Raw genomic sequence first — 13,112 nt, 5'->3', positions numbered from 1 at the left:
ATTCCTGGTTCCTGTTCTGTTCTTATTGTATATATTATAGAAATATAAAGAAGGGTTGAAGGAAAACTAGTAATGTTTTATGTATTAATCTATTATATTATATTATATTATATTATAATTTTTATTGGGGTAACTAAATAAATAAATAAATAAAATAAACAAATAATCAGGTGAAAATCCTGTTATGCAGTTCCTAACCTGCAAACAAAGATTTGAGGATTGTGGGGACTGTTCTGTAGTTCTTTGGCAACTAAGGCAGAGTTTGTTGTTGCCTTCGGTGTCTTCAGAGACACCATATGCAAGTTTATCCGTAACACAGGGAGGAGTGAGGCACCAATTAAGCTATTATCTCCAATAGGGCCGAACGGTTTTGAAAAATGCAAATTTTACATCGTTATTCTCATTTTCATATCATTATGGTGTTATTTGTGCAAGGAGTTTTTTTTCCCTAAGACTGTAAAATATGTTGTGTGTGTATTCAACACAAAATGCACCTCATGCAATTAGTAAATTGCCATAGGCCATATTGCAATTTCAATAAAAATTTCATCAACTGTTCAGCTCTAATCTCTGACCTCACTCAACCGGCGTGAAATGGCACTCAAAGTTCTCTGTTAAATTGACATTCTGTTGACAGTAGCCCTAACGTCTTTGACACTTTGTCAGAGGCACTATGTTGGATTCTGTACAACACCAGCAAACCTCCCTTTGACTGCTCTTCATCTTTTGGATGAACTTTAGTGGTTGTATTTCCCTCGTTCCTGTCAGCTCACATCTCCAGTTTAAGAGAGAACATATAGGCCTGTCTACATGCTTGGAATTTTTTGGTATAAACCTTGATGGTTTGCTTATGCAAGCATCTCTGATACAGGACAAGCTGTTTTGCATCAGAGACGCGTATAAAAATAGATCATTTTCTCTATGCTAGGCCACCTTATCTTTGTTATACGCATCATATATCATGGTCATTCATGTGTATCACACTCACTAGTATTAGCTAATTCCATGAAATTTAAAAGACACCGTGGTCTTAGATGAAGGCTGTTGCTCAGATGTGTGGTTGTGGCTTTTGCATGTCATGAATGTAACAGCATTTCTGGCCTTCACCAGGGATGTGCATGATGTGCAACTGAACATTGCCACCCTCACTAGTCGGCACCAAAAAGTCAGCAAAGTATTACTAGTCAGGGCTGTGGTCCCATCAGACAGCAGCCTCTCTTGCCAAGTGTGTATGGCCCACCCTACCCTGGATGTTTTATCAGCAAACCAGGCAGATGACAGCTTGTAAACAGCGTGGTTTGGCAGTGTTTTGACCTAGAAAATGGAAATACATTTACAATATGATAAACTTTATTGTCCCCATAGGGAAAATTGCCTCAGACTCGCTGTGTGCTGTGCACAAAAATGCCTAAAAACAGACTGCTCATGATTCGACTGGAGGGACTGGTCTTCATTCCTCCCTATCACCTACATGGCAGTGAGTATCAGACGAGCAAGCTTAGTTCTCTGACATAACATCTGTTTTGTGTCTCACATTGGGAATGCTCTGCGTGTCAGCATCAGACAGGGGAGAGACCTTCCCCATTTAAAAGGGCCTGACACTACCCTACTTGCCATTCAGAAGCCTCTTCTTGCTACAAACAGAAGTTCTGAACCTCCCAAGCTGACTGACAATAGTAGCAATAAACCATGGAGCAGAGATACTCACCAGATGTATGTATTGTATCTTGGTCTCAAACATGCCCAAGCTGCCGTTGAGTCCATGGACGAGTAGCTGGTTCTCCCTCAAAGTGTTGTGTCACTGACTGGCTCGTCTGACAAATTTGTCCAGCAGCAACCCAATTATGACGTCCACCACAGTGGCTCCAGAGCTGATGGACCTCACAGAGGTGGTAGCTCCCAAAGCCAACACTGGGCTGAACTGGGGAGACCAGCTTGACGTCATTGAACCCCTCTTCTGCCTCTCCTCCGCTGTCTGCGTCTTGTCGGTTGTACTTCCACAGCCTCAGGGAGATCAACAGGTGGGATCGCTCCTGTGGACCAGAGATATAGCAGTGCGTCTCTGGTGTAACACAGTGGCAGCTTTGCTTCTGTGTGAGGAGTTGTTTGGCATGTGAAGAACAGTTCCCAAATAAACCGTGCCAGAAGCAGACCTTGTGCAAAGGCTGGAGCCTAGACGCCAGTAAACATTCTTAAACGTGAGTTATCTGACTGAACTGTAGATCATTGGCTAAAATATAGACAAGACCTTGTGATAGTTCCAATAAATATGTAGTCTATAGCCTATAAAATATAAAATTGTTGAGTCTCATCTGTTTTGTTTTTCTGTGTCCTGAGCCCCTCCTACCAGATGAGCAGGACGTGCTTCATGCACGCAACAGTTTATTGAGGCAATCGTGAGTGAGCATGGACTGACAGTTGATAACTGTGTGTAATAAAGCAGATACCTGAGAGTACAAACAGTGACAGAGAGAAACTAGATTTCAAAGCACAGAGATTCCGTTTGAGGCAGAAGTACTGAGAGCTGAACTTAAAGAGACTTTTAAAAAGGACACTGGTCAAGGTGTGGCCATGGTTGCTGAGACGTCCTTGCATCCTGCTTGGAGGTGGCTCATCGGTCCGTCTCAGGCACAATAAAAGTGTTCATGGAGAAGCAAATCAGCATGATGTAGCTGGACTCATTTTTCTCCTCCAGTCAGCAGTTAACACGGACAGAGAGTATAATTATCTTGTTAACTTTGCGCTTCATGGTTGAATCTGCCCCAAACATGTCCGATAAGATACCCGGCCTAAATACAACTGCAGGACAATATTTATTCAGTTTTCCAAAATGGCTCCATCGTGCCCCCTGCAATATTTCAATGAAGCAGCCCCCACAGTATTTCATCAACATGTACAGAAATCAGTCAGCACATGTATCATGTCCAGATGTACAAAAAAAAAAAATTGTGATTAGATTGACTTCAAAATTGATGTGCCTTGTAGACTAGTTTGTGATCAAAAGTTTTGATGTCTTCTCACGAAGCAGGAAGTTACTGTAATTTGAGTGGAAATCTGAGTCCCTTCATGATCATCAGAGATACTCACCAGCCCAGGGCTAAGAATATGTAGTGTGAAAAGCCCTTTAGTATCCTCAGTTTCCAAGTGCATACTGGGTGTTGTTAAGAAAAGGTGATAGATCACAGTGGTAAACATGTAACCTGACATGACAGCGGATTTGCTACACAGAACCACCTGGGAAGTCGTCCTTAGAAACTGGTTGGAAAAGGGCAGGCACTTTCAAGACACGTGGCAGGTGACTGGACAAACCATCTGTCTATCACATGTAACATGGGCTAAGCAGTCAGATCAAACTCTTGCAGAAGCCGGTCATGGATGCTTCTCGTTGTCATCACACCTTAAACCACACCTGCAGCTGCCAGTAGTCCCTCCTAGGACGCTGATTGGCTGCACCAACTTTTACTATGTACACAAATGGATAAGTTGAAGCCTGGCAAGATGGATTCTCACCTGATCTCATGAATTGAGCTTCCTTGCAAAGCAAGCTCCAGTGTTTGGAATGTTTTGCAGCCATCAAATTCAGAATGAGTGTATATTTTCAAAAATCAATAAAGTTAATCAGATGAACATTTAATATCTTGTCTTTGTACTGCATTCTGAATATAAGCCGATACGTTTTTGCAAATCATTGTATTCTGTTTTTAATTATGTTTTACACAATGTCCCACCTTTTTGGAAGAGGGGTTGTCGATTTCTGTCTCAGTGAATCAAATGATACCTCAGTTAAAAGCTCTATGATATTAAACATTGTGTTGAAAGAATTTATTGTCAGGGAGCTCTGTGGGTGCAAAATACACATGAATACTAAATTAGCAACTTGTCACAGGATAATGTGTTGTTGGTAATTTTAAATTTTACATCCACATGCTTGAGCAGATTGGATGCTGAGTTTTTATAAGGCTGGGACTGGCACTCTGGCCATTCTGCCAAATGTCAGATGTGCCAGTTTACCTGGTGAGTCACGAGTTGCGTCTGTTGTTCAGATGAAACCATAACCACATTCAAACCGGGTGAACACCATTTTTTAATCTTGGCTGGTAACTTTAATCACTCTGTAACTGTAACACGGTGCTGGTTGGTTGTCTGACAGCCTGGGCAGCTCTTCATTCTTAAGGTGTTATTATCCCCACCACGCATGAGTCTGCATGTGTGTGTACATACATGTAAATGTGAGTGAACAACGGACCTACAGCTCGTCCACAGCCAATCTCAAATACCACTGGATTGATCAGCCTATTATTTTTATGCACATTAATGATAAAACCTTGAAAAACCTTTTTCATGGCTCCATGCCGGCGACAGCTGTGGCTGAAGGCACTATATTTTCAGGTCATCCCATTCTTGTGAACCTGATATGTCAAAATGTTCGCATAGACTCATAGATGATCTGATTACACTTTGGAAGTTAAAGGTCACAGTGACCTCACTAAACACATTTGTGGTCATAAGTTATGATTTCAGATGCTAATTATGGCAGAAATTCACACAAATATAAAGACCAGATGATAAAGTGATGATGATGTTTTATATCCAAAAGGTCAAAGGTCAACTTCACTGTGATATAGGGATGTAACAATTCACTCATGCATCTGATACATTGTATATTAATGTGTAAGACACGAGTGCATCGGTTCAGACGGCCTGTATCGTTTAAAGGCTGGTGTCTCCTCCTCATTTTCTCAAAAGAGACGACAGAAGTGACATTGTACCGCGTCACACCACCAAACTTTCATAACACACAAGCGTAGAATGAGTTTGTGTTTTATAAGAGAGATGAGAAACGCTGCTGCAGATCATTAATGTAAAACGTGTCTGACAGCAGAGAACAGAGACACGAGTCTGACCCACAGAGACGTCATGTCACTGTGAGAGCAGGTAACACAGAGCATCACTGTTCCTCCACACTCATCAAAACCACAGCACTCTTCATATGAAACAGAGCAGCACATCATCTTACTGCAAAAATACTCATATTTGAAACAGTTTGAAAGTTTGTTCACAGATTCTCATTTAGGCTACAGGATCCTTATTAAAACATCTAAAAACACCTGTCAGAGGCCTCTGTTATATATAAAATTATGGTAATTAAACTGGTATGCCAAAATGACAGAACTATATCTATAAAAATATTGTTTTAAAACTCTTTCTAACTCAAGTGGATCTCAGAGTCTGGACCACAACTTTATGATTTTAATTATAGTTACAGTTACAGTTGTAGTTGAGGTTACAGTTGGCCCTTAATACTTAGAGCAGACAGATCAATAGTAATTTGGGAAATTGGTGAGTGATGAAAATTTAAAGCCCGCCTATGCGTGCTATCTTGTGATAAAAAAGCACAGACTTTGCGCTTTGACCAGGTTTTAGCTGCTCACAAGCACAAGTGGTTTTTACTCCAATGCACCAATCACAAGATAGGAAACGTGCCGGGCCAGGCCTTAATTTTTGCATTGTCTTACACACATTGCAAAAATGGCACTTTCGCCGGTGTAAGATAGCAAAACCACTTGCACCAGTGGCACAACGGCTTTGTGAGATAGGGCCCTTACAGTATAGTATTGTATATATCTAAAGAAAGAAATGATGTAGTAATATACATACATACTGATAGAGTCATGTTTCTCATATTGGTGAAAGTGGCTTCAAACTAAGTGCAGGTGAATTTTTCCTCTGTTTAACCAAGTGAGTGATGAAACATCTCATTTATGCTGATCAGGCTGAATAGTTGCAGGTCTTTTAGTTTCATTTCTGAGTGTCTTCCCTGGATCTCTGTGATTTGTGGGAAATCCCCACGTCAAACAGGACTTGCTCAACAGGAAAAGCTAATTTTATGCACCGGTCTAGGGGAACCCTTGACAAAACATGAACAGTCCCTCAACCAGTCTTCCCACTCCAGGAAAAGCCAGCAACACCAAGTAAGCCAAGTTAAAAGGAGCAGTTTTATTTTTCTTTAGAGGGAGAAAAAGGGAGAAAGGCTGGAGGTTCAGATAGGCCCCGCCCCCTGACCAATTGTGCTGCAGCAATCAGGCACCACTTGTCCTCAATTCACTCACTCATTCAGGAGAGAGGGAGATCACACACACACACACACACACACACACACACACACACACACATTGAGGAGAGAGGGGAAACTGCAGCAAAAAGACATTCAAAATTACAAATGACCCTGGCTGAATAGTTGCAGGTCTTTTAGTTTCATTTCTGACTTTCTTCCCTGGATCTGTGGGAAATCCCCACTTCAAACAGGACTTGATCAACAGGAAAAGATAAATATAGCTAAACATGCACGAGGACTGAACGTGCGACTCCCATTGGTGTCCATACAGTGATGTCACAGCCTCTAACAGCCGCCACACAGCTGATCAGAAAGCTTCTTGCTGTTCTCTGTGCTGCTAGCAGGTAAAAGCTCTAAAACTGACTGCTGAAGTAGTTTGTTTCATGTGAGATAGTCTTATAGTAAATCTGCACTAATGCCTGACATGCACATGAAAGCACTGCATGAACAAAAGAAAGTAAATCCAGAGTTTAATTTCATCATAATCAGTTTGAGGAACATCACTGTTTCTCCATGACTTGGAGGAGAGTGCAGAGGAACAATGTTTGGACAGTCACATGGTAATGTCACTCTCCTTTTGCAGAACATCATGCTGCAACATTACTTTTGTTTTCACGTGATAAAGTATTTTCATCACAAACACTGGCCTTTTTCAAGGAAATAAACCTCTGGTTCCTGTTTGTCTCTTTTGTCGGGATTCCAAACGTCTGAGCAAGAAAAGACTTTAAGGAATCTGATGTCGTAATGAAGTGGTTTCTCAGTAAAGACCTCTTTGGTGAATTGCACCACATCATGACTGCATGCTTTGCTTTACTACGTTTGTTTTCAACATTGGTGCAGATGCATTAAGTGGGGGTCTGGGTGTCTGTCCACTTCACTTCTTGTTTTTCTTTATAAATGCATCAATTCTTGGTGGAAATGGCTGTAAAAATGCAAAGAAAAACACAAAATACAGAAGACAGGTGACAACTCAAGAGAAAATGGAATATATTCTGACTGCAGTGAAGCTTTCAGGCATTCTGTATTACTATAAGGAGTCATTTTTAATTTTGTTTTGCAAAACAAAGCTAGAATTTTCATGAAAACAAAATCAGATGTTGAATGAGAAAATATCAAGTCATGAATGTGCCAGAAAAGAAAAATCGGAACTTCTCTGAGAGTATAAAATCACAAACTTACAAGACAAATAGTATTTTTCTGCCAAGGGACCACATCTTTTCTCTTTACCTGTGATGACTCTAACACACTGTTGGACTAAATGTCCGATAAATCTCCAGCTTTTCTTTGCTTCCATAGTCTCTGTGCCAAAAAGCAAAGCTTGCCTCCTCTCGACCTCTGGACTGTCAGGACAAGTCTGTTACCTTTTTGGTCTTTATGTTCTATGTTGGTATTTTTGGTCAGGCTTTAGTTCTCACCTGTCACATCTCATCCAAATGTTCTCTTTGCACCGTCAGTATTAAATGTGGTTTTTGGACTGCACTCTGTGTCTTGGAGCTCATGGATGCAAAGAAATCTCACTATTTCTGGCTCTGTAGTGGGATTGGATTCACACAGACATTATTAATGTGCTTTAAATGATTTCTCCCAACAGCTGTAACTGTGACTGAGTGAAACGCCACAGAAATCTCCTCTTTTCTGTGCTGTGCTGCGGTGAATAGTTCTAGTGTTCCATGAGAGAAATTATTGTCAATTTACCCATCAGCCCTCAAGAAGTGAATCAAGACTGTTAACTGTAGTTTACACTGTGCACCTTGCAGGAAAGGACTTGGATTAAATCAGTGAAGCTTGCAGCCAACTGGCATTATGAATGTGTTATGTAATTATACATAATTCTAATTATGTCATTATGGATATCTGAGTTTAAATAGAACCAAACTGTGAAAGCTGACTAGTTGTAATGTCTGCAATGAACATTTCCACTAGTAGGACATTAACTGTTAATATCAAACTTTAACTTTAGTGAGAAATTAGAGATATCTTTAATCAGAATCACTTCTAGTCAAAATTACATTCTGGACATTCATTCATTTTCTGGAAACCGCCTATCCCAGCTGACGTTGGGTGAGAGGTGGGGTACACCCTGGACAAGTCGCTAGTTTATCACAGGGCTACATTCTGGACATGTTGGCTTTGAATTCTAATGAGTCAAAAAGCAAATTAAGTTATATACAATTGTTATTACAGCTGCTGATTAAATGTTAAAAGGACTTGCCTTAAACATGTATGAGGTGAAACAAAGCACAGAGAGTCCAGTCAAATGTGTTTTATTTCTGATACTTATAAAATATATACAAATAAATAACTTATGTACATGTGAACAGCATTACGTTGAGAGAAGACACAAACAAAAGACTGGCCATTGCCAGCAGTTTGATCACATTTCTACACTGGTATTTACATAGAAAATGATGATGAGCAGCTCCTAGAACAACAGCAGTGTTCCACGTCCATCCTCCTCAGTGCAGTTCTACCCTCTACAGCCTTCACACATCCTACAACCTGTGTGTCGTGTGGAGACTCGTTGAGCTTGAAGCTGTCGTCGTGGTCACAGCTCTGCTCTTCTCCTGCCTGAATCAACAAACAAAACTTTTAGTAAAAAGCAGCAGAGATGTGAAACATTCTCAGTAATATTTCTCAGTGCAGAGCCGGAGGATGACTATTATGTTGTGCTGTCCAGCTGATCTTACCTGCTCTTGCTCCTGTTCTTCAGAATGAGCTGTCCCAGTGGTGACTGTGGATTCACACATTTCTCCTTATTTGACGCCATTGTGATTCTGAGAGAGAAGAAAGAGGTTTGTTAGAGAGAAGCCGACCAATGACGTGTCAGGAAACGTGGCTTCATTCAGCTCATTTACTCACATGATCTCTACACGTTGACAGAAGACACTGGGATCATGGACGACTGGTCTTGCCTTGATGTGCTGTGGTGAGATCCTGCCGCTGATGTAACCGTTTGAACACTTGCACTTATTTGAGGTGTGGTTCTGTTGTCCTGAAGGAGGAAAAGACACAACCTTATTATCTGCTGATCATCTCTGAAATCAATTTATGTTGGTTCTTAAATGCAACACGCAGCATTTACAGTCATATTAACATACAGTAAGAGGAAAGATGAGTATATTTATATTGAGAGTGGACCAGAAGGACAAGATCATGACAGGACACAGTACCTTGTACACTGAAGACAAGCAGGCAGGTGAGGAAGGCGATGACAGCTGAGTTCATAGTTGTGTCTGTAGACAGGTTCTGGATCACACTCCTCTGTGTCTGTCTTCAGTCTGGACTCCTGATGATGTCCAGCTCACAGGATCACTCTCTTTTATACACTGGAGGAACACCCACACAGGGCTGCTGTGCACTCTGGAAAAATGCTTTCACTTTCCCTCTCCTTCCCTTTTCCTCCAACAAGCCTGTTTCTCAGAAACACATTTCTTCTGCAGAAGCTTCAGCTCAGAGACTCATTTCAATCTACAGAATGGCTGCTTTGTAATATTGTTACAAGAAAACAATAAATTATATTAATTCATTTATTATACTCACGTAAAACAAGACAGTCTTGTCATTGCAAATCAAAGTGAGACAATATAATTACTGAAACAGATAAAGGTACTGAAACAAATAACTGAAAGTGTAAGCTACTGAAACAAATACAGTTACAGCTGTTGCATAGACAAAACATTAACTTTGTGAGTCACAAACAAACAACATGTGTTCAAGCCATGTTTAGTCATTTTTAGTTTCCTCTGGAAACACTTCCGCTGTCATTCTGTGGAATTTAGTGTGTTTGTGTATTTGTAGCATGGTTCCAAAATGCTGTGTAATAATCTTAACACATATTAATGTTCCTAAGCATCTTATAAGGGCCTCATCACCTATTAACTTACACTTATTACAAGTACCTTACTATAAAGTGTTACTAAGTTTTCATAACTGTGTTTTTCTGTGTCTCTCGCTGTTAATGACCTTCCAACACTTACAGTATAGTATTGTATATATCTAAAGAAAGAAATGATGTAGTAATATACATACATACTGATAGAGTCATGTTTCTCATATTGGTGAAAGTGGCTTTAAACTACGTGCAGGTGAATTTTTCCTCTGTTTAACCAAGTGAGTGATGAAACATCTCATTTATGCTGATCAGGCTGAATAGTTGCAGGTCTTTTAGTTTCATTTCTGAGTGTCTTCCCTGGCTCTCTGTGATTTGTGGGAAATCCCCACGTCAAACAGGATTTGCTCAACATTCATTCATTCATTCATTTTCTGTAACCGCTTAGTCCGTAAGGGTCGCGGGGCTGCTGGAGCCTATCACAGCTGACATTGGGCGAGAGGCAGGGTTCACCCTGGACAAGTCGCCAGTTCATCGCAGGGCTGACACATAGACAGACAACCACTCACACTCACATTCATACCTACGGGCAATTTAGAGTCACCAATTAACCTAACGTGCATGTCTTTGGACTGTGGGAGGAAGCCAGAGAACCCGGAGAGAACCCACGCAGACACGGGGAGAACATGCAAACTCCACACAGAAAGGCCCTGCCCCAGCCGGGGAGCTGGGGGGATCGAACTCAGGACCTTCTTGCTGTGAGGCGGCAGTGCTAACCACTGCACCACCGTGCCGCCCATTTGCTCAACAGGAAAAGCTAATTTTATGCACCGGTCTAGGGGAACCCTTGACACAACATGAACAGTCCCTACCCCAGTCTTCCCACTCCAGGAAAAGCCAGCAACACCAAGTAAGCCAAGTTAAAAGGAGCAGTTTTATTTTTCTTTAGAGGGAGAAAAAGGGAGAAAGACTGGAGGTTCAGATAGGCCCCGCCCCCTGACCAATCGTCCTGCAGCAATCAGGCACCACTTGTCCTCAATTCACTCACTCATTCAGGAGAGAGGGAGATCACACACACACAAACACACACACACACACACACTCCCATTGGTGTCCATACAGTGATGTCACAGCCTCTAACAGCCGCCACACTGCTGATCAGAAGGTTTCTTGCTGTTCTCTGTGCTGCTAGCAGGTAAAAGCTCTAAAACTGACTGCTGAAGTAGTTTGTTTCATGTGAGATAGTTTTATAGTAAATCTGCACTAATGCCTGACATGCACATGAAAGCACTGCATGAACAAAAGAAAGTAAATCCAGAGTTTAATTTCATCATAATCAGTTTGAGGAACATCACTGTTTCTCCATGACTTGGAGGAGAGTGCAGAGGAACAATGTTTGGACAGTCACATGGTAATGTCACTCTCCTTTTGCAGAACATCATGCTGCAACATTACTTTTGTTTTCACGTGATAAAGTATTTTCATCACAAACACTGGCCTTTTTCAAGGAAATAAACCTCTGGTTCCTGTTTGTCTCTTTAGTCGGGATTCCAAATGTCTGAGCAAGAAAAGACTTTAAGGAATCATTTTTAACTTTGTTCTGAGTCAGCAGACAACTTCCCCTCAACAGTCTGATATGAATTTCAGCAGGGCATATGTTTGTTTTCAACATTGGTGCAGACACATTAAGTTGGGGTCTAGGCATCTGTCCACTTCATTTCCTGCATTCTGGTAATAATAAAAAAAAAAACATATAAATGCATCAAATTTGGTGGAAATGTCTGTAGAAATGTAAAGAAAAATGCACAATACAGAAGACAGGTGAAAACTCAAAAGAAAATGGAATACTGCAGTGAAGCTTTCATGCATTCTGTATTATTTTCAAATATTTATTCTCCTGTAGATGAGCATCTACCATTTATTATTTAAAGAGATAGTTCATCCTGAATGTAAATTACATATTTTCCTGCTGTCCTGTGGTGCTTTTTATCCATCTACATAGTTTTGGTGTGAGTTGCAGAGTCTTTCTCTCTAATATAATGGAACTAAATGCCACTAGGCTTGTTGTCTTCAAAGGGACAAATTCAAAACCAGTCTTTCTTTCTAGAAATCTGGTTAGTCAAGATAATCCACAGACTTTTTTGTTAACTGTTTCATGGAAAAACTGTTTTCTTTCTGAGGTAAATTTAATGGAGCTACTTTCTTATAGACGGAAAGTAGTTCCTATATGAAACTGCTCAGAACAATGTCTGTGTATTATCATGAGTAACCAGGTCATGATTTCTGGCAAGAGACACTGGTCCTGAATTTTTCAAACGTGTTTTTTTGTGTGTGTAGTTTGAGCAACAGAAGCCAAATAATTTAGTCCCATTGTACTGGAGAGAAGAGAGATGTCTCTCTGGTCGATATCTCCAAAACTCCGCAACTCAGATCAAAACACCCAAGATGGAAGAATAGGTACTTCACCATGTTTTGTCTGCACTTTACTGAGTGCACTCTTCTGGTTATGTGTGTAATTACAGTGTCATATTTGAATTAATGACAAAAACATATGTTAGATGACAATCATTTACCTTTTTTCCAGAACTGTTTCATAACTAATTGTTTTTCACGGTGACATGAATTTTCCATGTCACAATGAAATCAAATCACAGACAGAAAACAGGGTGAAGAGGTGTGTTCCATGTCTGTGTTGTCCCCCAGAGACCAGCATAAACATGACAGTAATAACAGACATAGCACTGTCATGAGTTTACCATAAGAAGAAGATGCATCATTGATTTTGAAAATGAAACACAATCAAAGCTTATTCATGAGCTGATGACAGCCACATTAAATCAGTTCTCTGTGGGTTGGCTGGCTGAAGGGATGCTACTACTGACTGTACAGTTAGTTACATTTGTGATAAGCTGTCTGTAGTTTATCGATGTGGATTGCAGGAGGCTGTACAAACAGACATTCAGAGGGATCCTCTTTGCTAAACTCTGACAGCTTAGCTATTTGGTATTAGCTTGCATTAGCTCACAGTAAACACCTAGTGTAATGGAAGAGGATAAGCTAATGATGTCTGCAAGCTAGAACTCCCTGAAGGGCTGAATATGAGACTATAGGATGGATGAATGTTCCGCTGCACTGGTTCCCAACCCTGCTCTGAGGTCATCAAAGTCA

The 13,112-nt window shown here is 40.7% G+C and overlaps 1 protein-coding gene across 1 annotated transcript; it reads right to left on the bottom strand.

Moving 5' to 3' along the window:
- Window positions 1–8,368: 8,368 nt before the first annotated feature.
- On the bottom strand, window positions 8,369–9,947 carry LOC146320819 (C-X-C motif chemokine 10-like). Its single transcript, XM_084729640.1, has 4 exons — window positions 9,286–9,947; window positions 8,975–9,107; window positions 8,803–8,889; window positions 8,369–8,683 (listed from the first exon to the last, which is right to left on the bottom strand). Exons 1-4 carry the CDS (start codon window positions 9,338–9,340, stop codon window positions 8,608–8,610), a joined length of 351 nt encoding a protein of 116 aa, XP_084585766.1. The 5' UTR covers window positions 9,341–9,947; the 3' UTR covers window positions 8,369–8,607.
- Window positions 9,948–13,112: the final 3,165 nt, after the last annotated feature.

Source organism: Lutjanus erythropterus, chromosome 10 (genome assembly GCF_056507025.1).
Source record: "Lutjanus erythropterus isolate fLutEry1 chromosome 10, fLutEry1.hap2, whole genome shotgun sequence".
Lineage (NCBI taxonomy): Eukaryota > Metazoa > Chordata > Actinopteri > Lutjaniformes > Lutjanidae > Lutjanus > Lutjanus erythropterus.
Note: the sequence above shows the minus strand (reverse complement) of the source record. Positions and strands in the feature narration are given on the sequence as shown.

Bases quoted from the DNA above. Each gene is read 5' to 3' on its own strand.
- LOC146320819 (XM_084729640.1), bottom strand. From the start codon at position 9,340: ATGAACTCAGCTGTCATCGCCTTCCTCACCTGCCTGCTTGTCTTCAGT. The intron at 8,890-8,974 runs GTGAGTAAATGA...CTTCTCTCTCAG, and splicing joins TGTCAACGTGTAGAGATCAT to AATCACAATGGCGTCAAATA. The intron at 8,684-8,802 runs GTAAGATCAGCT...TTGTTGATTCAG, and splicing joins AAGAACAGGAGCAAGAGCAG to GCAGGAGAAGAGCAGAGCTG.